The following is a 22,535-nucleotide window of genomic DNA, read 5'->3' as shown; positions in this document are numbered from 1 at the left end:
AATTAGAGAGTTTAGAGTTGAATACAAAAGTGGCCTGGGAAAAATCAATTTCCTTGACTATAAAGTTTAAACTGGATCCAATATCTTAGAAATGAATGTCTTACAATAAACACTCTCCAGGAGTGATTTCTGCTGTAACTGAACTGTATTGTACAATTTAAGGAGAAGCAAAGGGAAATAGAAATGAGCATATTATACAGAACATGTCACCCTGGCTGTGATTTTTAATGAGGTTAAGCAGTATTATTAATAGAGTAGCGTTTTTTCCCATAAATTTTAAGAAAGGTAATCTGGAGGTTTATTAGTGTGTGTCTTCTTCAGCTACTTTGATGCCTGCAGTATAGTAGTGCCACACTTGACAAGAATACCATTGTCGAAGGATTCTTCCCAAGTTATATATGTATATAAATTTGGGAAACTTACAACTAAACTAAAATATATAAGCTACTTGTTTATATTAGTTATTAGTTTCCCATGCCTGCTTTATCAGATTACTATACAAATGATGGTTTAAAACAACAAAAATGTATTGTCGACATCCGGAGGTCAGAAGTCTGAAATGGTTCTCAGTGGACTAAAATCAAGTGTTGACAGGGCTGCATTCTTTCTGAAGACCTTGGGGGAGAATGTGTTTCCTTGCTTTTTCCAGCTTCTAGAAGCTGCCCACATTCTTTGGCTCATGGCCCCTTTCCTCCATCTTCAAAACCAGCAATGGCCAGTCTAGTCTTTCTCATGCTGCATCACTCTGACACTGACTCTCCTGCCTCCCTCTTTCATTCATAAGGACGCTAATGCTTACATTAGGCCCACCTGAATAATCCCGGATTATTTCCCTAATCTCAAAGTCTACTGATTAGCAACCTTAATTCTATCTGCAACCTTAATTCTCTCTAGCCACATAACATTACATAGTCATAGGTTCCAGGAATTAAGCCATGGACATCCTTAGGGGGGCGTTCTTCTGCCTACCACATTATCTGACCTGAATTTTAACAGGATTATTCTGGGTGATATGTTGGCAGTGTACAGGGGGCGAGTGTAGAAGCAGGGAGATGAGATAGGACAGTAATGCAGGAAACGAATGAGATAAAGTGGTGGCTTAGAGCACGGTGGTAATAGCCATGGAGGTGGTGAGAAGGGACAGGATCCTGTATATGTTTTGAAGGTAATTTGCTGACCTGTTAGATGTAGGATGTGAGAGAAAGAGAAGAGCCACATGGATGGTCCAAAGTTTTTGGCCTGAGCAATAGGGAAAAATAAGCTGCTGTTAATTAAGAGGGAGAAAACTACCAAAAGAGCAGGTTTAGGGCTTCAGTGTTCAATTTATGGAAGGCTGAGGATGCCTCCTCTCCTAACTAAGGAAGCAACCTTTCCAGGGAGTGATTCCAGTCAAGCAGACCTGTCTTCTAGCAGGGCCAGAAGTATAGGCCCTGTGGGAATTTCTACCAAGGAATTGCAGATTGCATTCATTTGCTACCCTCTACTTCCCTTCTGCTGTCGATGGAAGAAAAAGGAAGAGCACTGTCTTTTTGATAACTGTTCCCTCCTTTTTGAACAACTTCTAGGGTATCTGAGTTGCCAGCAAGTTGGATTCGCTGGGTAAGGATTGGGATGGTGACGAAGAAGAGAAAAATATTTTGCCTTTGCAATGACCTCTGGTCTTCCAGCGATTTTTGACCTACTAGACCAGAGAGATTGTTGTAATATCTTAATATAGTCCTTAAACTTCTTCACATGAACATCTTTTGCTAGACCATCCTGAACTGCCTGTGTCAACACTGATTCTCACAAAACTTAAGAAATGGGAGTTTCCTCCAGTATTGAGCCCCTGGGAAACACCCTTCTTCTGCAGGATTCCAGATACTTCCAACCAAAATTAACTCTGAGTGGCAGTTCCATGTTATTACTGAGCTTTTATTTCTTGTTTCTTGGAATTCAAGATTCCTTTCAAAGACCTCCTGACAGTAGATTATTTAGTTATTCCAGTGGGTTCTGCAACCCAAGAGGCCTTGTGGAACTTGAACTAACCATAGTTAATATATATTAGGGGAGTTTATTGTGTTCCAGGTATTAGGTTAAGCACTTTTATAGCTTATCTTACTTAATTCTTATAACAAACCAATGAAGTTGTAGGGATTATTTTGGCTGCATTTTAAAGATGGAGTAATTGAAGCTAAGAAAGGATAAGTATTTACAGACAGGAAATAATGGTGCTGGAGTTCCAACCCAGGTAATCTGACTGTAGAAACTGTGCTTCCAACTGCTGTACTATATTTTCTCTCCAAATTGACCCCTGCCATCTTTTTGTGCTTGGAATTATTGTGTGTGATTGGTGTTAACTTGCCCCTAAAAGGTCCCATAGCTGGCTTTCTGCTCCTCTGTGTGTACTTCTCAATAAAGCTAAACCTAGAAGAATTCAGCCCTCTAAGAGGAAAGGAACTCCTGGCCAAAAGGGCCTCTATGATCCTGCTGCTAGTTAGTACCCAAGGCTCATCACACCTAGTGACCATCAAGCTGTGAGCACTTCAGCATACCCACAACACTGAGTAATTCCATTCTTCACTCCAATTTCTGTTGAACACATGACATAGTAGTCTTGCTACTCTTTCAAAAGACCCTCTGTCCTGAGAACTGGGAAGTCACTCAGCCCATCACTGATCTCTCTTCATCTAGCAGCACCAGAAAACTGACTGCTCACTCACCCTGAGACAACTTGGTAACTGAAGAATCAACTCTGATTTTATTTAGGAGCAGGCTTCCTTATATATGATTTGACTGTGAGCTTCATGAAGACATGCATTGTGTTTGTTTTGTTCACTGTGGTATCACTGACGCCAAGCAAAGTATTGGCTACTGAGTCAATTGTTGTTGAATGATCAAATTTGCACTACCATGTGTACATACCTGATGGGGAAACTCAGATATCTGTGCTCTGGTAATGCTCCTAGGCCGTTGTCACCACAGAGAAACCGCCAAGCAACTGAATGGTCCCATGCTCCCCTATTGACTCAGAAGTGGCCATTCTGCACCCACTCCGTAGGAAAGGTTTGGTTTTAATGCTACATCCCATAAAGCCCAGCCCTTGTCCTGACCAGAGACAGGTACTTAGGAAGTTTGAAGGTTGTCTACTAATGGCAACCACACTTAAGAAGTGATGGAGAGAGGCTGGCCCCGTGGCTGAGTGGTCCAGTTTGTACGCCCCACTTCGGTGGCCTATGGTTTCACCGGTTCAGATCCTGGGCACAGGCAGACATGGCACCGCTCATCAAGTCATGCTGAGGTGGCATCCCACATAGCACAACCAGAAGGACCTACAACTAGAATATACCACTATGTACTGGGGGGCTTTTGGGAGAAGAAGAAGAAGAAAAAAAAGAAGAAGATTGGCAATAGATGTTAGCTCAAGTGCCAACCTTTTAAAAGAAAAAAAAGGAGGGGTGGAGAAAAGATGGTTTACATATAGGTGATTTTAAGCATTAGCCTAGAGTGAAAAATATTTTCCTTGACAAAGTTAGCGAAGCCATCAAATTTCCATCTTCCATCACTTTATGTTTCTCTGAGGTCTTGAGTCTACTCAATGGACTGGAACTTGTAACTACTTCCCTGCTAGATTCTTGGTGTCTTCAGGTCACCTTATGGAATTTATCTTGCTCTGTACTAACACTGCCACCTCCCAAATAATAAACAAAATTCTATGTTTTTGTGCAGATTTTTACAATACACCTTGAGATTTCATCCTTATCCAGGTCTCCTTTGTGCTGTGTACAGGAAGAGTGTTTATACAGTATTTCAGGGATATATTATCTTTGATTCCCTCTCCTGCCTACACACACACACACACACACACACACACACACACAGAGTGACATGTTCTGTGGGATTAGATTATTTCTGGCCAGGTGAGAATGTGATATTATAACAATTTAAAAAATAATCTCTCTGCAATGTGACACCTCCTTTAACTTGTTGATGAAGCTGTTACTATAAACTGTTTTAGCAACTATGGGATTCTTTGTTCAGTTCAAACACAGGCAAATATATGTACCCAGTCCCTGTTTTTTTTTTTTTATTTTTTCAGGCAAGGAAACTGATCAGTGACTTTGCCATTATCTTGTCCATTCTCATCTTCTGTGTAATAGATGCCCTGGTGGGTGTGGATACTCCAAAACTAATTGTGCCAAGTGAATTCAAGGTAGGTGAACTAATGTCTTTTGGTCGTTCCTGGAACTCTGGCTTTCTTTCCTTTTCTCTATTCTAGTTTGTCATATCTGTAAGTTAATTTTGCATAATTATCTATTTCTTTATTTCAAAAATGGTCTCTGGCTAGGTGCATATACACTCAGGCACTGCGTAATGATGGTTAGATCAATGCATCTATGACAGTGGTCCCATAAGATTAGTACCATATAGGGGCCAACCCGGTGGCTGAGTGGTTAAGTTCGTGTGCTCTGCTCTGGCGGCCCAGGGTTTTGCTGGTTCGGATCCTGGGTGCGGACATGGCACCGCTCGTCAGGCCAAGTTGAGGCGGCGTCCCACATGCCACAACTGGAAGGACCTGCAACTAAGATATACAACTATGTACCAGGGGAGATTTGGGGAGATAAAGCAGAAAAAAAAAAAAAGATTGGCAACAGTTGTTAGCTCATGTGCCGTTCTTTGAGGAAAAAAAAAAGACTGGCCACAGTTGTTAGCTCAGGTGCCAATCTTAAAAAAAAAAAAAAGGAAAGCAGTGATTGCCACAACCAAACACAAACAGCTCAACTCCTAAAGAAAAAAACAAAAAAGGATTAGTGCCATATAGCCTAGATGTGTAGTAAGCTATACCATCTAGGTGTGTGTAAGTGCACTCTATGATGTTTGCACAGTGATGAAATCGCCTAATGACACATTTCTTGAACATATCCCCGTCGTTAAGCAACACATGAGTGTATATGTTTTGTCTATTTCTTCACTAAAATTAAATACCTGACTGGAATTAAATGCAAGATTCACATTATATTGACTTTTATTGAAAAATACCTTATAATAACATTACAAACTCTGCTTTATATTTTTGGAGTATTTTAGAATATCCAAAGTATTTTCATACACCTTATCACCTTGATCCATATAATAATTCGAGGATGCAATGTAACTATCATCATCCTGATTTTATGAAGTTGAGATTGAAGCTCACAAAAATTAAGTGAAATGCCCAAGATTACATCACTGCTCTTTGCCTGCTGGGAAACTACCTGCCATATACACACACATTTATATATAGGGAGCATTTTAATTATTACAAAGAAGATATTGAAATTAGATATTTTATAAACCTGTTGACATGTGCAGGCAAATGGGTAAAATTTATATTTCAGTCATTCTTAAATATCCCTACCTAATTTTCTATTATGTCTTTCACCTATTTTCTAGAGCACGCCTAACCTCTCTCCATCATTGAGACCATATAGATGCTAAGAGAAATTAAACTAACTGCAGTTTTAGCTTAATAAATATTTAACGAGGAAGGGATATCTATGTTATAGGAAACAGAATATTTTTTGCGTCATCTCTGCCATCACATATTCATTAGCAAATGTAAATTCTTATTCATTAATCATTGGTTCATTTAAGGCAATGTTTATTGAATATTTGCTTTCAGTCAGGCCCTATACTGAGGATTTGAAATGCCTTGATGAGCAAGAAAAAATTCCTTCCCTTGCAAGCTCACAACCTGGTAACAGTAGTGAAATGTGGTAGATTCAGTGATGGTGTTGTGAGCAAATTGAGATAGAAGATAGAAATATCTTCAGAGGAGAAGTGAGGCTTTCTTGATAGTAAATTTGGAGAAAATAATTCATAGATAGTATTCTATTTTAGTTTATTTGCATTGTTTCAAGTGAGGAAAAGGATAAGAAAATATTTTCTTCTGTAGTAGAGATGTATGATATGCTGACAGAGGATAAACAGAGAACTGGAAAAATGACCATATTTTTTATTTTCTGTGATATTTCTGAAGATTTAACCAGTTATTCTGGGTCATTTTTCATATGTTAAATAAGAAAGACCAGATAAGTTTGAGCAAATTCAATTATAGCATATAAAAATATTTTTAGCTTTTTGGGGCCAGCTTGGTGGCATGGTGATTAAGTTTGTGTGCTCTGCTTCTGTGGCCCGGGGTTCACAAGTTCAGATTTTGGGCAGGAACCTACACATTGCTCATCAAGCCATGCTGTGGTGGTGTCCCACATACAAAATAGAGGAAGACTGGCACAGATGCTAGCTCAGCAACAATCTTCCTCGAGCAAAAAGAGGAAGATTGGCAATAGATGCTAGCTCAGGGCCTATCTTCCTCACACACACTATATATATATATATATATATGTAGCTTTTTATACATTATATTATGAAACTATTACAGTTTGGCAGTAGTAGAAACAACTTCAGTATAATTGCTAAAGTCCAAGAACAAAGTTCATGGTGGTTTTGTAATTTCTTGCCTGCCTCTTAACTGAGTATTATATTTGATTTTTCTTGTGGCTGCCCCTTAAACTTAATTCACTTTTTCCATCTTGAGTCCTTATCTTAGATTATCCTGAATACACAAAAAAGCATTTCTTTCTTTGCCATTAGCCTATAGTCTTAGTCTCCTTCATTGAAAACATTGCCTTAAAAATAACCTCATTTAGGACATTTTTGGTGAATGATCTTTGTTGCCCAGCATATCACTAAAACTGTTTTTCAATATGTTAGCTTTCCAAAAATGAAAGTGTGTCTCTCTCATTGGTTCTTCACCAAGCAGTGTGTATTAATATTGTTTGAAAACTGTTTTCTCTTTTCTTCAAGCCAACAAGTCCAAACCGGGGTTGGTTTGTCCCACCCTTTGGAGGAAACCCCTGGTGGGTGTACCTCGCAGCTGCCATCCCAGCTTTGTTGGTCACCATTCTGATTTTCATGGACCAGCAAATCACAGCTGTGATTGTAAACAGGAAGGAACATAAACTCAAAGTAAGTATTCATAATAATGGTTATCATTGTCTTTTACTTCATTTTAGTACTTGAAAATACTAAATGATTCAAATCTAAGACAGTTTTATTGGGAGTTACATTACAGCTAATGTTCTTTAAGTCTTGGCAGAGTCATAGATCACCTTGTGTTGACACATCTCCTCAATATAATACTTTAGCAAGAACTCATTTAAATTTGGAAAAGTTGTTTCAAATCATATTTCCTTCATACCAAAGAGGACGGTGTAAACTGTTAACTACTCAGCCACTGGCATCAGATGGAGATCTGATTTTAATGTGATAACTGTCCTTAATGAAGACAATGACAAATGCTTTTGCTGAAACTATTGAGATGAAAATGTGGGTTTGCTTCTTTCATCTGTTGACTTGGTGAGTTACGTTAATAGATTTTCTGTTGTTGAACCCACCTTGCAACCTGGTAGATTATAGTTTCTTTTTTATACGTAGTTGGTTTGGTTTGCTAATGTATATGTGTATATATATCTATATCTATCTATCTATCTATCTATCTATCTATCTATCTATCTATCTATCTATCTTTTGGATTTTTGCATCTCTGTTTAAGAGTGACATTGGCCTGCAATTTTCCTTTCTTATAGTGTCCCTGATTGATTTTGATGTCAGGAATATACTGTCCTTATAAAATGAGTTGGGGAGTATTTCCCCTCCTGTTCCACTCCCATCCCATTCTAAGAAATAAAATATAATATTCTTTTTGTTATATGTAACATGCCAATTATTTTTTCTTTGAATGATTGGACATGCTTGTAAAAGTATCTGGGCTGGGTGGTTTTTGTGTGGAACTTGTAAAACTAATGATCAAAATGTTTTAATGCTTATAAAACATTCAATTTCTATTTTTCTACTTTAGTAACTTAAACTTTTCTAGGTTTTTTCCATTTCCCCCATATTTTCAAATTTATTGAAATGTTGTTTATAGTATTATCTTTTATTTTTCTAATCTGAAGCTGTTATTTTTCCAATTAAATTCCTTATATTATTGATTTGTGCTTTTTATTTTCCTTGATCATTTTAGCCTGAGGTTTGTTAATTTTATTAGTCTTTTTTCGAAGAAGCAGTTTTTTACTATATTGATTTTCTGTATTATATCATTGTTTTCTATTTCATTCATTTCTGCTCTTTATTATTTCCTACCTTCTACTTTTTGAAGTTTATGTTATTCTTTTTGTAATTTCCTAAGTTAGATATTCAGCTCATTAATTTCCAATCTTTCTTCATTTCTGTTAAAAGCTGTATCCCAAAACTTTGGACAACTTTTAAATTTTATTCAGTTCTAAGTATTTTCTAATTTTTATTATGCTTTTTTCTTGATCCTTAGATTTTTAAAAGCACATTTAAAATTTTCAAAGCATATAGAGTTTTAAATTATCCTTTTGTTAATTCCTAATTTAATTTCATTGCAGTCAGTGAATGTGGTTGGTTTGAAATGGATTTCTTGAAATTTGTGGTATTTGAAAATACTCAATGATTCAAAAGCAAGACAATTTTTTAGATATTATATTAAAGCTAATGTTCTTTAAGACCTGGCAGAGTCATAGATCACCTTGTGTTGACTCATCTCAATATAATACTTTACGAAGACCTCATTTAAATCTAAAAAAGATGTTACAAATCATATTTCCTTCAGGAAATTAGAATGTCCTAGAATGTTGTTAGTTTTTATATATATTTCTATGTGTGTTTGAAAAGAATGTGTCTTTTCCGCTTGTTGGATGCATTCAATATATATCCATTCGGTTAATATTTAGCAACTGTGGGTTGTATTTCATTAGTGGAATATCAAATTAGTTTAGGAAAATCACCACTAGCATTTAAAATTTTTGAATAGAATGAAATAGCAAAATATTGTCATCCATTCTGCTTATGAAGTATAAATATTTTGTGAATCTTTTATTTCAATTATGTTGTGTGCATGTGTATGTATGTGCCTGTGAATGTGTATAGTATGTATATGTTCATGATAAATTTCTTATTAAAGGTCAGGGTCAAAATGGTTCAAAAAACAGTAAAACAGGTGAAGTTTTTAGTTTAGGTTGATCAAATTTTTATACCTTCGTTTGCTTATTGTTTTCTTGATCCATCCATTTACACAGAAAGATATATTAAAAATCTCCTGTTACGGTTGTAACTTTAGTACTCCTTCCTCATAGTTCTGTTTCTGTGAATATTTGCTTTATTTGTTTTGAAGCCATGTTATTCAATACATCCACATTTACACTAGTTTGTCTTTTTTACTGAATTGAACTTTTTATGTGACTCTTTGTTTCTAGTGATGCTTTCTGCCTTAGAGCTTATTTTAGTTTGTACTAATAAAGCTGTGGTAACTTTTACTTTTCACTTGACTGATATATATTTTTCCATTCTTTTATTTTCAATATACCTTGTGTCTTCTATCTCTTTGTAAATAATACACAGCTGGACTTTTAAAAAATTCATTTTTACAGTCTTTGCTTTTAGGTAAAGTATTTAATCCATTTAAATCAATGGTGATGACTGATACATTTGGGTCCATTGTTACTACATTATTTTTGCTTTCTATTTGTTTATCTTTCTCTGTGTTCTTTCTTTTTTATTCTCCCTTTCGCCCTCTTTTGGGTTGATACAGCTTTGTTTTCCTTATTTTCTTCGTTCTACTTGTTTTTCTATTAGTTTGGAAGTTAGCACTGTATCGTTTCTTTTACTGATTATGTTGCATATTTTAATATGCATATTTAAGTTCTAAAGTTAGTCAGTTGTTTTGCCCTTTTCCTGAATAATGCTAAGGGGTAAAGAATGCTTTGATTTTGAAATTCCTTTCTGAATCATATCTTGTTATTACTCAGATTTTATTGTTATCTGGATTTTAAAACCCAATTAGTTAGACGTGATCAAGTTTTTAAAATTATGTACAAGTTTCCCATTTTCTTTTTTTTTTTTTGCATTTCAGACCTTCCTTTTTGGAATATTTTCCATTTGACTGAATTATTTCCCTTAAACAGTACTTATTTACCTGACTTTTGAAATTTCCTCCTGTGAGGGTCTTGGGGGGGTTAACTCTCTCATTGGTGTTTGCCCAAGACTGTTTTTGTCTCACCCTCATTCTTGAAAGATAGTATGTCTGGATATATAATTTTAGGTTGAAAGCTATTTTTTTCCCAGCACTTAGAAGCGATTTTCTGTTATTTCTGACTTCCATAAAAGTGAACTGTCAGTGCAATTCTCATTCCTTTGTGAGTAATTTTTCTTTTCTTTTGGATGCTTTTATCATCTTCCTTTTTGTCTTTATTCTGGAGTTTCGCTATAACTTATATAAGCATAGATTTCTTTTTATTATATATTGGACTGTTGGGCTTCCTGAATCTTTCTGTCTTTTATCAATTATAAAATTTTGTAAGTCTTTCACTCTTTCAATCTCTAGTATATCCTTCTGGAATTCCAAGTAGAATTTTATTCTACATTCTCATCTTGTGCTCCATTTCTACTGACCTGGGGTTTTTTTTGGTTATTTTTGTTTTTTTACATTTCCTATCTCTTGGTCTCTGTGTTATATTTTGGGTAATTTCTTCAGATCTTCCTCTTTACTAATTTTTTCTTCTCAGTTCTATTCTACTACCAACCAGTCCATTGAATTTTCCTTTTAAGAATATTACTCTCTTATATTTAGAAGTTCTATTTTGTTTTTTTCCCAATCTTCCCATTCAATTTTGATAGTCCTTAACTTCTTTATTATTCTTTCATACTCTTTTATTTCTTGTTTTATATATTTGCTGTCTTTGCAGGTTTTATTCTGAACTTTGTTTTCTCTGCTGACTCTTATTCCCGATGTCTTTCTTCCTCATGTATTTAGTGATTTTTTTTTTTTAAAGTGAGTTAATCTTCCTTTGCAAATACTTCAAAGCCTTCCAGAGAAGATTTTATTTGCTTCTGGGAGGTAACCTGGGAACACTTTATTTTTATTTATTCTTATTAAAAATATTTTATTATGGAAAGTTTTAAACATATATAAATGTAGACAGAATGGTATATCTCCAGATATTTACCACCCAACTCTAACAATTATCAACTCATGTCCAATTTTGTATAATTTAAATCCCTGATCATGCCCCTTCCTGTAGTACTTTGAAGTAAGTTTAAACAGCATTCCATATTACCCAGAAATTTTAGAGTATGTAATTCTAAAGTATGTAAATTCATGTTTTTACAAACATGACCACAATGCCATTATCAGTCTAGAAGAAGTTAACAAAATTACTGAATATCATCAAATATCCAGTTCGTATTTAAATTTATGAATGTGTCATAATAAATTTAAAAATATAATTTACTTGCTTAAATCAGGATCCAAATAAGGTTCAAACATTATTATCTTAAATCTTTTATAAACTTTTAGTCCATACATCTTCCCCTCCATCAATCTGTTTGTTTTTTCTTGTAATTTATCTGTTGAGGACAACCAGGTTGTTTTTCTGTTAGTCTTTTGTTATGTAATAAGTCACCTGAAAACTTAGCAACTTAAAACAACAATTTATTATCATTTCTCGTGTTTCTTTAGGTTGATGGGCTCAGATGGGTACTTCTTGCTTGAGGTCTCTCCTGTAGTTGCAGTTAGATAGTGGCTGGGTCTGATGTCATCTAAAGGGTTGTCTGGGCTGATTGCCCAAGATGGCTGCTTCATTCACCCACATCTCTCACATATCTAGTACCTTGATGGTCCTTTGTTTGTCTGTCTGTCTCTCTCTTCTCTGTCACTGCATGGCATCTCATCCTCCAAAGCCTTTCCCAGTGGCTTAGGCTTCTCGCAGCCTCGCAATCTTGGGTTATTTGCACTTGTTACATGGTAGCTGACTTCCAAGAATTAAGGAGTGGAAGATGCTAGGCTATTTCATGGTTACACCTGCAACTGCCACAGCTTTACTTCTTTACTCTACTGCAGTTGATTGCTCAAAACAGTCACAGGACCAGCCTCCATTCAAGAGAGTGATGAAGGACTCTACCATTTGACGGAGGAATGGCAGCTTTATATTGTAGAAAAATATGTGGAATAAGAGACATTTTTCCAGCCGTTTTTGGAAAATAAAATCTGCTGCATTTATACTGAAGAATTTGCCATAGTCTAGGTCTTGATGATTGCTTCTGTGTGGTGTCATTTAGCTTATTTTTTTGTCCTCCATATTTCCTTTAAATTGGTCATTGGATCTAGAAGTGTGATGAAGTGTAGTTTTGGTATTTTATATCTATATCTATATATTTTTGAGGGTGGGTTGGCAAGACTAACTCATGGAAGGCCAGGACCACTTTATACTACATTTTCGGCTTAAGAATTTCCAGACCACAGAGGTAATGTGAATTCCAGCCCCAAACCCAATTTTATGCTTAGGAATATTTTTGGAGATTCTTTTTTTCTTTTCTTATGGCCTTACATCCAGTGGCAAGGCGGACAAAGGTGTGTATCCCCACTGTCTTTCTCTGTAGGGTATTTTTTCCCTGGCTGATCAGCTGAGTATGTTGTATTTATAGTATCCTAGTTTTATTTTGGGGGCCCTTTCCCCCATATCTCTAGGATTGGTCTTCTGTCCCTAGAGTTCAGATGGCCATTCTGATCCAGGCCTTTAACCCCCATGTGTTGGCGTATTCTCTCAGGGCTGACCCAGGCTCCAGGGCTTGCTGACCCTGTCAATTTACTCTTTCATCTTGCCCTTGTTTTTTGTCTCCAGTTCTTTCTCTTACCTTCTGGCAGATAAGCCATGGTTTCTATAACATATTCTCTGTATTTTTGTTGAGCATTTTCAGATGTTCTATCCTGGGAGGGGTTTCAATGTTGATTTAGTTTGAAAGGCTGGAAATGGATCTTGACCAATTTTTATTCTGAGAAAAATTTGGAAACACATTCTTAATTTTGATCTATAGTTGGTCAGATTTGCTATGTGTCTTTGGAGGTAAATGCCTGTTCTTTTTTGATCATTAAGTTTTCTTATTCATAAAATTCAAAATTTCAAATTTAGCAAATTTAGGATTGATAAAATATAGAATTTTTTAATTTTCCTATTCCCTGTAGAAAACATTGTAAAATCAAGGCACGTTAGGATTTACCTCTTAAAGTAGGAGTTGAGTATATAAAAAATAAGTTTTCATTACTTTTGGAATTGCTTATTTGAAATCATTCCTGTTAAAGACAATAGGTACAGAATAAGTGCCAATCTTTTCACACAAATCTAATGATACCAGTGGAGATATCATCATGAATCAAAGGCTTTTCATTCTGGATATTGTTTTATTCACATTTTGTTAGGAAAGGAGGCTGTGGAATGTGAAAATTGGAGATTCTGTCTAAAGGGCCCTGTGTGCTGTGAAATTGATTCAAAAGAGAAACTGGAAGCAGTGAGAGAGATGGAGGCATTGTGATATTAAAAGCACATGTTTTTGGGTGGCATTTGCTTTGGCTCCATGTCAAGTGGCCCTGGCTGGCTGGCAGCTCTGTTTGGGATGGGATCCACCTTTCCACTCTGCTGAACAGCTCTGTATTGATTTAGGAACACCAAGGCACTTGGATTTTTTTGGCCATCATTTTGGTTAGTTATGTCTCCCATTATCCCTGCTGAGCACTCAAAAGCAAACCAAGTTTAGCAAGGTCATGACTTCTCCAAGGTCATTCCCTGAGTCCTTGGAGAGGCAGGAAGAGAGTCTCAGCTTCAGACCATAAAACAAGGAATACTTTTCACAAGGAAAGTGATTTTAAGTGTTATAGATAGGGCGTGGGAGGGAGAAGTAGTTTAGGATAGGCATCTAGAAATAGATATTAAGTGGTTATAGCAATAAATTTTCCCTGATACCCTCTATGGTAAAACCGTTAATTCGAGTGTGCTTTCTTGGATAACTCCAAAATTTGCCATTTTTATTTTTCCTTTCTATTCCTGCCTTATCCTAACCTTAGATCCAGTCCTTTTATTTCATGTCTAGACTATTCTCACAGTTTAGCCCTGAGTTAATAACCAGTCTCCCTTACTTCATCCCAAAAGCAGTAACTTTTTTAAAGCACTGTTCTTATATGTCAGTCTTGTATTTCTAAACTTTTACACCTTGGCTGTTTAAACTTTTGCCTGTGAAGAATGTCAATAAGCCTTAGCCTGAAATTTGAGTCTCTTTGTGATATGATCTCAACCTAAATTTAAAATGATTCTCTCTACAATAGAATGCTCTGATCAAGTGGATTTCTGATTTCTCCTCAAATCTGGCAGCCTCTTCTGGTTGTAATTCCAACTCTCCTCTCTACTCCCCGATGACTACCACATCAAAATCCTTCCGTCCCTTAAGATCCTCCAAATATAAAAATTTGTCAAAGTAGCCTTCACTCCTAACATAATTTCTGTTGCTCTTGTTTTTGCTTTTAGTATATTTGTATTACTCTGTGGCACTGGGCACATGATGTCTTGTGTGGTAGTTATTTTGCATAATTACCTTATCTCCTTTTCTGGGCAAAAACATTTTCAAAGCAAGGGCCATGTTTTAGTCTTCTTTCCAGCTCTCATGTGGCCCCTCACATTGATCTCCATATGGTAGACTCAAAAAATCCATATTGAAGAATTTTGTTATCTTTGGCCATGTGACTCTCGGAGTTGCTGCACTGTGTCAGGTGGGTGATGACTGAAAAACATGCCAAGCCATCGCCAGTTCTCAGAGCCAGTGCTTCTGTTATTCAAAGCCCCAGTCAGATGTCATCACTGCAGGAAGTTTTTGTGGGTTCATTCTAGACAGGGTTAAACATCTTGTCCTCTGTACTTTTAGGTGTCTTTTCGAACATCTTTGAATCTCTATTTGAAGTTGATTATAATTTGTGCACAAGTCTGAGTCCCCTCATCTGGTTGGGAGCCCCTTGGTGGGAAGAACTATGTTATGGTTCTCGGTATCCCCATAAACCAGCTTATTGTCTGGATCATGGGGGGCTCCTAGCGTGAATGGTTTTTCTGTGTCTGCACATGTGTGTATACTGCTCCTGACCCCTTTGTTATCATGTATTTCTAGACATAAATTTAGCCTGTTAGGCTAGTCTTTTTCTCTCATGGATTTTGGTTTCTATGGATTTGTTCCTAAGTGATTTGTTCTGTATTAGCAAAGCATATATACAACAGCAAAATGAAGTAAAGTTTCACTTCCTATCCCCATACTTAAAATAATCTCTAGTTTCAGAAACAGGAACACCCTTTGGATTTATATTCATGAAGACAAGGCCTTTTTTAAACTTTAAAGGACATACTTAATCTCTTGAACATTTATTGAGTCCTTGCTATGTACAGAACACTTGTGTTAGATGTTAAAGGTAAAAATTGTTCTCAGTTATGGTCTCTGCCCTGAAGGAGTTTAGTGGATTTTCCCTCTTTACCACTCATCTCCACCACCAAGGTTGAAATTGACCTTGCTTGTCTTTATATCTTGTATCTTGCACATCCAATAAATTATTTGCTTCCATATCTGGCTTCAACTAATAATCTGTAAACCCCCAAGGGCAGGTGTTCTGTCTTATTTATTGTTTTATCTTAACACAAGGCCTAGCCTAGAGTAGATGTTCAATGAATATTTATTAAATAATAGTTTTCCAAGCAAAGATATGAGGAAAAGCAAAGGCCCCAGGGTGGGAAGGAGGTTGGTGTGTTGAGGAACAGAAAGCAGGCTGGTGTGACTGGAACATAGGGAATTAGTGGTTCAAATGAGGTCAAAAAGAGTGGGACCAGATAACGTAAGAACAAAGGTTCTCAACCTTGGCATTATTGACATTTTGATTAATTCTTTCTTGGTAATGGTTGTCCTCTGTATTGTAGGCTATTTAGCAGCATCTCTGACCTCTACCCCTAGATGCCAGCTGCACCTTTTCCCTGAGTTGTGACAACCAAAAATGTCTCCAGATATTGTCAAATGTCCCCTGGACATTTAGTTCCATGAAGAAACACTGATATAGAACCTTATGGATGATTTCACAGTATTTAGGTTTTATTCTAGGTGAAATAGGAAGCCACTGGAGGGTTTTGAGCAGGGAAGTACCATGTAATGACTGAGATTTTAAAACAATTACTCTGTGAGGAGAGTGGGTTGTCAGGAACAAGAGTAAAGCAGGAACTTCTGAGAGCAGCAGTAAGGACCAAGGGTTGCTGGTCATGTGAAGGAAGTCGGGGGATTTGAGCTAGACCTTGAAGGGAGAGGATGGATTTAAACAAATGTCAAGACATAGAAGTAGAATGCCAGTTTGAAGAGTGATGCAGGATGTACGAGGCATGTTTAGGGAATAGTGGAGTTTCAACAATCCTGGAGAGCCTCTTGACAGACTCAGATGCAGAACCCTCAGGATGGCAAGCAGGGCTCCTCATGACCTGCTCTGTCCTGCTTGGCTTGCTCGTCTCCCACTGGCCTCCTCTGCTCCCTCAACATTCCATCCTGGATGGATGGCATCAGAGCTGCATTGTAGACACTGACTCTGGCAGCAGTAAGGATAGATGGGAGAGGTGCAAGAGTGGAGGTGGGGGGAGGGGGAGCAATCAGGAAGCTGCTGTGTAATCCAGGTGAGAAATTATAAGAATCTGAAAAAAGGCAGTGGCAGTAAGGAACAAAAGATTTCACATGTTATTTTAGAAAAATGCTGGTATTTTATATTTCTTACAATATTGTTTCCATAAGAAGCACCAATATTTGAATATTATTTTCATTCCATTCAAATCTAGTTATTCAGATACTTTTAGCTAAGAGAGACATCTTTGAAGTGGTTTGTTTTCATATATGTAGGCTTGTTTTGCAGGTACAACTTCTCTAACATAACCCATTTGGGTTCTGGGGTCTTTATGGCAATAATTGGGGCACCATGAATTTTTGAGCATAGCCTTTACTATTCTGTTTAACAAATATGTCTCTAGTATTTATGTATATAGAACACTATACTACACATTGTAAGCTTTGAACACCTAGGATATAACCAGAATCCAACCACTTCTTGCTGTCTTCACTGCTACCACTGTGCTTCTAACCAGCAGAATATCTTCCGTGGATTATGGCAGCAGTCTCCTCACTGATCTTACTGTCTTTGACCCTCTTCAGTCCATTCCTAACACAGCAGCCATAGTGTTTAGGACATAAGCAAATCATGTCCCTCCTCCATTTAAAAACCTCCAATGGCTTCCTGTTGTACTCAGCATATAAGCCCAAGTTCTTATCATTCTCCTGAGTACTTCTTACTAGGTAAGATACTGTATAGTTTGCTTATTTATGTTGTTTATTGTTGTCTCCCTCTGTAGAATGGAAACTCCATGAATGCTGGAATTTTTGTCTATTTTATTCACAAATATATCACCAACACCTAGAATCGTGTCTGTTAATAAATGGGCAGTCAATATTTGTTGAAAGAACGAGTAACTGAGACCACAGATATATCATGATATTCACCACATTAGGCACTAGTCAACAAGTTTATTTCAGCTCATCCCCACCTTTCACCTGCTTCCCATATCTTATCCCACTCCCAGTTCAAACCCTTATGCTTTCAAACCATTTATGCTGAAATGAACTGTTTTTTTGAAAATGTATTAACCTATTTGTCTCCCAAGGAGATTTTCATTCTCAGCCAAACTTGGATTTAGTAAATATATGCTTTTCTTCCTTGTGTCAGCTACTCTTGCCTGTGATGAGTTCTCTGAGAACGTGATTACACCCATGTGTGCAAGCCAGGGGTGAAATCTTGGCATTTCAGTAAGAAGAGAACAGTGTTCTGACTAACTGTAATAGGATCTGTAGGATAACAGGCACTGGGTTCCTAGTGTAAATAGCATTCTTACTTTTTAAAGCCAACCTCTGCATTCCCTTGGATTGGTCATACTCTGGCTCTTAATGCTGCTGCTTCCATGCTGTGGAAATGGACTGCTCTATTTTCTCTGGCTCCATAGGGGTATTAAGCGTTTTATTTCTTCATAAATAGAGCAGAGAAATATAACCATAGAATAACAGTGTGGACACATTTAGCAATATTTATGTAGTGAGTAAAAGAGCTAGACCTTTTGTTAAATTGTCTACTCTTCCAGTCAGTAAATGTTATTGCAACCATCGGGCAATGTTTGAAATCAGCCTCTTCTGACTAAGGGGATATTAATTACCTTAATGATAATGTTTAATAGATTGTTAAACAATTATTTTTATATACTATGAAAGGTGAGAAATGGTCTTCTATGTATCTTCTCAAGGTTGCTTTCAGATCTTTAGTCTGCATATGCTGAATCTAGCTGAACAGCATCCTGCTAAACAGTCAAGCAGAGAAGGCGATGTAGTACCTGCTTTTAAGGTGCTTATCGCACTGATGTTAACAACCACCAGCAATACCACTACTAAGTTCCTGCATGAGGCTTTGCCTCTGTTACTTCAGTGACTGGTCCTAATAACTCTGCAAGGTAGACATATATCTCCATTGTTCTGATTACAGAATTGAATGCAGAGAGATAATTAACGTAAACAAATGATAAGTTAGCTATGACTTGAATCAAGCTAGAGTAGGTATCATGTGGCAGCTTTGTGTTTAATTGGTAGGGGAATCATATAAGGAAGATGAAGTCCCCTCCCTCAAGGAGCTTACCTTGTAGTAGATATTTCTATCAAGCAAAGTGAGTTGGTTTCTTTTGGTAATCTTAATTCCCATCTGGAAATATGATGATATAGAAATATGAGTATTTTTTTCTACATAGTTTTGTTACCTCTTTCTACAGAAAGGAGCTGGGTATCACCTAGATCTCTTTTGGGTGGCCATCCTCATGGTGGTGTGCTCCTTCATGGCTCTCCCATGGTATGTGGCTGCTACTGTCATCTCTATTGCTCACATCGACAGTTTGAAGATGGAGACAGAGACTTCTGCACCTGGAGAACAACCAAAGTTTCTAGGAGTAAGGTATGTTAAGTCAGAGGAAAACAGCTCTGCAAAACACCTCAGGCACACATCTATGTGTCAGTCATAAGGAAATGGGCAGGTATGGAGGAGAAAGGGCTGGTGATGATAAACTTATTCCTGTGCTTACTGTTCAAGAAAAGACTACGTTTTCTTCAGAAAGAGCGTCTACAATAGTTTTTTGAGTTCACTTCTTATGATACATAAATTATATACATAAACACATAAATCTCCTTTGATTAATGAAAGGCTAAATGATGCAACGTAAAAATGCAACCAGGTCATTCATTTTGCAGGATATTTTAGCACTGTGGTACTTACTCTGTCACAATCATATATAAAGGCCAAACCTTTTGATCTTTTATTTCTATTGAGACTCCCTAAAATTCTTGAGTCTGCTTATGATGTTTAAGAGTCTATGAAGGGAAAAGAGTTCTTATTTTCCAGTTTATTTTCTGTCCCCATAAGCATTGAGAAACTTTGACCTCCAGCTGCTAATTTGGGTAGCCATGAAGGCCTTATACCAGACCTTTATCCACTGTTGCATACTTTGTGCAGCAAACCCTGGTCCTAAGTGGTTGGATGAATAGCTCACATGACAGAGCCATCATTTCCCACGCCACAACACTGGGTGATTCTTTCTTGGGGGCTGGAGGTGGGGGTGTTGTATGGGAATCATATTTGTTAAAAAGTACTTTTGTTGTTGTAGATTTGGAAATAAGACTGATGGGATTTATTGCACTTATGAATTTCCCTGAGCTGTTTGTTAATTAGAATGTGGGACAATGTAATATCTGTCTCCTGTGAAAGAAGGTGTAATTACACAACAGTACAAGTTATTTAAAAAATAAAGGCTTCAAGGAGGCCAGTAATTGATGGACCAAGAGAAAGTGATTTTTTTCTTTCTTAATTCTAAAAGGAGCAAAGAATTTAGCAGAAACACTTTCTTTTGATGAATTCAAATCACATATTGCAATAGTTTTAAGAGAATTTTGTGGTCATATTGAGCTTATATGCTATCCTTGAGGTATTGATTACATATGATATCAACACCTTTGCTATTTTAGCCAAAGGTTGATTCAGTGAATATATAGTATTTTTTGAAGGTGAAAAGACAAAATCATGTTTATGAAAATAAGGGGTAGATTGGTAATCTTTTGATTTGGTTTCAGGGAACAAAGAGTCACGGGAACCCTTGTGTTTATTCTGACTGGTCTGTCAGTCTTTATGGCTCCCATCTTGAAGGTAAATATGAGTAATACTTGCCTCTTCCTCCTCAGAGTACTGACAGATAATTGGATGTATGAAGAGTAGAATTCCTTATGAAGTCCTTATGAAATATCTCAATATCTTATACATTCTAGAGCACCCTGAAGCAGGTTTCAGGTAGAATGAGGACTTTAAAAAACTTTTATCTTGATTTCCTTCTCACTCCTTCACTCCTTCTATTATTACTATTATTATTATTATTGCAGTTATTTCATTGAACCATATTAACTTACCAATATTCAAACTATTTGACCTATGCAAGTGAGAGTTTGATACAATTCAGTCTAACTGATCTCCCCTCCCCCCACAGTTTTTACTCTCCTAGTTTCCCTACATCCTTTCTTCCCATCACTTTCTATTTACTTGTCCCTAAACCCTGCCGCCTCTTCACATTGGACTCTTGGATAACATGAATGACTCCGAATGATCATTTTGTAATTTTTCTCCTATTCTTAATTATTGCTGACTGTGTTTCTGTTTTCTTTGAATCAGAAGGCTAATATCCACAAAGGGAGAATAGAGTAAAATGACTGATTTATAACTGGAAAACTTTAGAAATGAACCTTTGAGGAAGAAAACTGATGTGATAGATTATTTAGAAATCTATCACATCAATATAGGAGTCAATACATAGGTTTAATTGATGGGTTGAATATCTGCCTAAATAGATAAATATAAACTATATGACAAAACCTATTTAGAAACAGAGATAAGACTAAAAAAGAAGGTTAGTATATACTTGTCATGAAGCTTCCAATTTTCTTTTGTGACATAAGCATGTTATTCTTTTTCCCATTATATAAACAATATTAGCCAATTATTGCTAATTTGTATCTTACGCCTTTCACCACAGAACAAAGCACGAAAATCACCTGTAGACCTAACAGCTATAATCAACCGCGGTTAACAATATTGTTCCAGATTTTTCTCTGAAAATTTTTATTTTGAAACAATTTTGATTTCTCAGGTTTTTAAAATGTTCATTTAATTATGCAAGTTACAGAGCAATACATTCTTATAAAGAATTCAAACAATACAAAAGCACAGATAGTGAAGGCAGAAACCCTCCATTTCTCTCGTTACCAAATTTATACGTCAAGTGCTGATCAGATGAATTTGAGGAAAGTGGAACCGTAATTTCTTAACCTATAGCTAAGACTGACTTTGCCTTCAGATTAATGCATACATTATGCACAAAATACTTGATAAACAGTTAAAAGATTTAAATATTCATCTTTTGTCCTTGGTTTCCACAATGTCAATTAACTGGTTTAATTTCTGACTGGAATCATGAAAGAATATTATCTCATATAACACATGAGGAAGTTAAATTAAAAATAACCTCAAAGAAGTTGTGTCTGGTTACATACAGAGGACCTTAAAAGAGTACGGTTGTGTTCTGTAGGGACAGAGGGAAATCTGTTGTCACTTTTGCCAGTGCAAAGCAAGTTATGAGGTAGGTTCAAAGTTGTGAGTTTCACAGCATCAAAACCACTACCAAAATGCTTTATGTTCCTCTGTTTCCCCGTAGACATCAGCCTATCAGCCGGTAGAAAAGTCTAATGACAGATTTTACCTCACAGGTAATGGAACCTCATCTGGACAGATCAATTTTTAGAGAGGTCATTGTAGGCAGTAATGACCTCATGCTGTGGGAGGCCCTACAAGGAATGAATTTGCCCTGGGTTCCCTTCAGGGTGGGCTCTCGTGACACAACTGCACTTTCTTTTATGGGATCTCTTAGTGCTTAGCCACTAGGAAGGGATAGATAGACAATAATATTCCCATCAGTTTGAATGTACTCATCACTCCCTACCCATTTTTTCTTTTATCTTTATATTATTTCTTTTCATTAATATAGTATAAATCCTAATTCCAAGATATCAGATGTGTTTAAAAGTTCTTTTTGTTGTTGTTACAGCAAATTGGCTTTAATCTTGGAGTATCTGTCAGCTGAGTAATCACATTTGATTCCAAAGGGACACAGAGAACAGATAGTGTATAAATGGATATTTTTAGGAAGAGATGCAAGACTCAAATTTTCAGCAACGCCTCTTCCTAACTGTTTTGTCACTCTGCACACAAATATGGCTACGGAGGAGTTAAAGCTGAAAGTCCTTTTGTTCTTTATTTTACAATAATTCTTTTTACCCCTGGTACACAAAGTACCTTAGTATCTACAGAAACAGATTAGAATCCCAAGAGAAAGGAGAAAGAGATGTAAGGGATCAATGAGCACGAGCTGCTTTTCCTTTGACCTTCCTTAAGTAACTATGCTTTGCCTCACCGTCATCCAGCTGCTAATGTCCATAATTGTAGCTATTTCCTCCTGGCAACTTTGGGTCAATGCAAA

The 22,535-nt window shown here is 36.6% G+C and overlaps 1 protein-coding gene across 7 annotated transcripts in view; it reads left to right on the top strand.

The window, feature by feature from the left end:
- The window catches only part of SLC4A4 (solute carrier family 4 member 4), a 318,368-nt gene that overhangs the window by 274,228 nt on the left and 21,605 nt on the right, over positions 1 to 22,535 (top strand). For all 7 annotated transcript variants that reach the window (XM_070505687.1, XM_044766111.2, XM_070505686.1 and 4 more), the window contains 4 exons: positions 4,079 to 4,192; positions 6,826 to 6,987; positions 18,738 to 18,916; positions 20,086 to 20,158. In XM_070505687.1, coding sequence (XP_070361788.1) covers positions 4,079 to 4,192; positions 6,826 to 6,987; positions 18,738 to 18,916; positions 20,086 to 20,158 — 528 coding nt within the window. The remainder of the gene's footprint in view (positions 1 to 4,078; positions 4,193 to 6,825; positions 6,988 to 18,737; positions 18,917 to 20,085; positions 20,159 to 22,535) is intronic.

The sequence above is a fragment of the Equus asinus genome, chromosome 3 (genome assembly GCF_041296235.1).
Source record: "Equus asinus isolate D_3611 breed Donkey chromosome 3, EquAss-T2T_v2, whole genome shotgun sequence".
Classification (NCBI taxonomy): Eukaryota; Metazoa; Chordata; class Mammalia; order Perissodactyla; family Equidae; genus Equus; species Equus asinus.
Note: the sequence above shows the minus strand (reverse complement) of the source record. Positions and strands in the feature narration are given on the sequence as shown.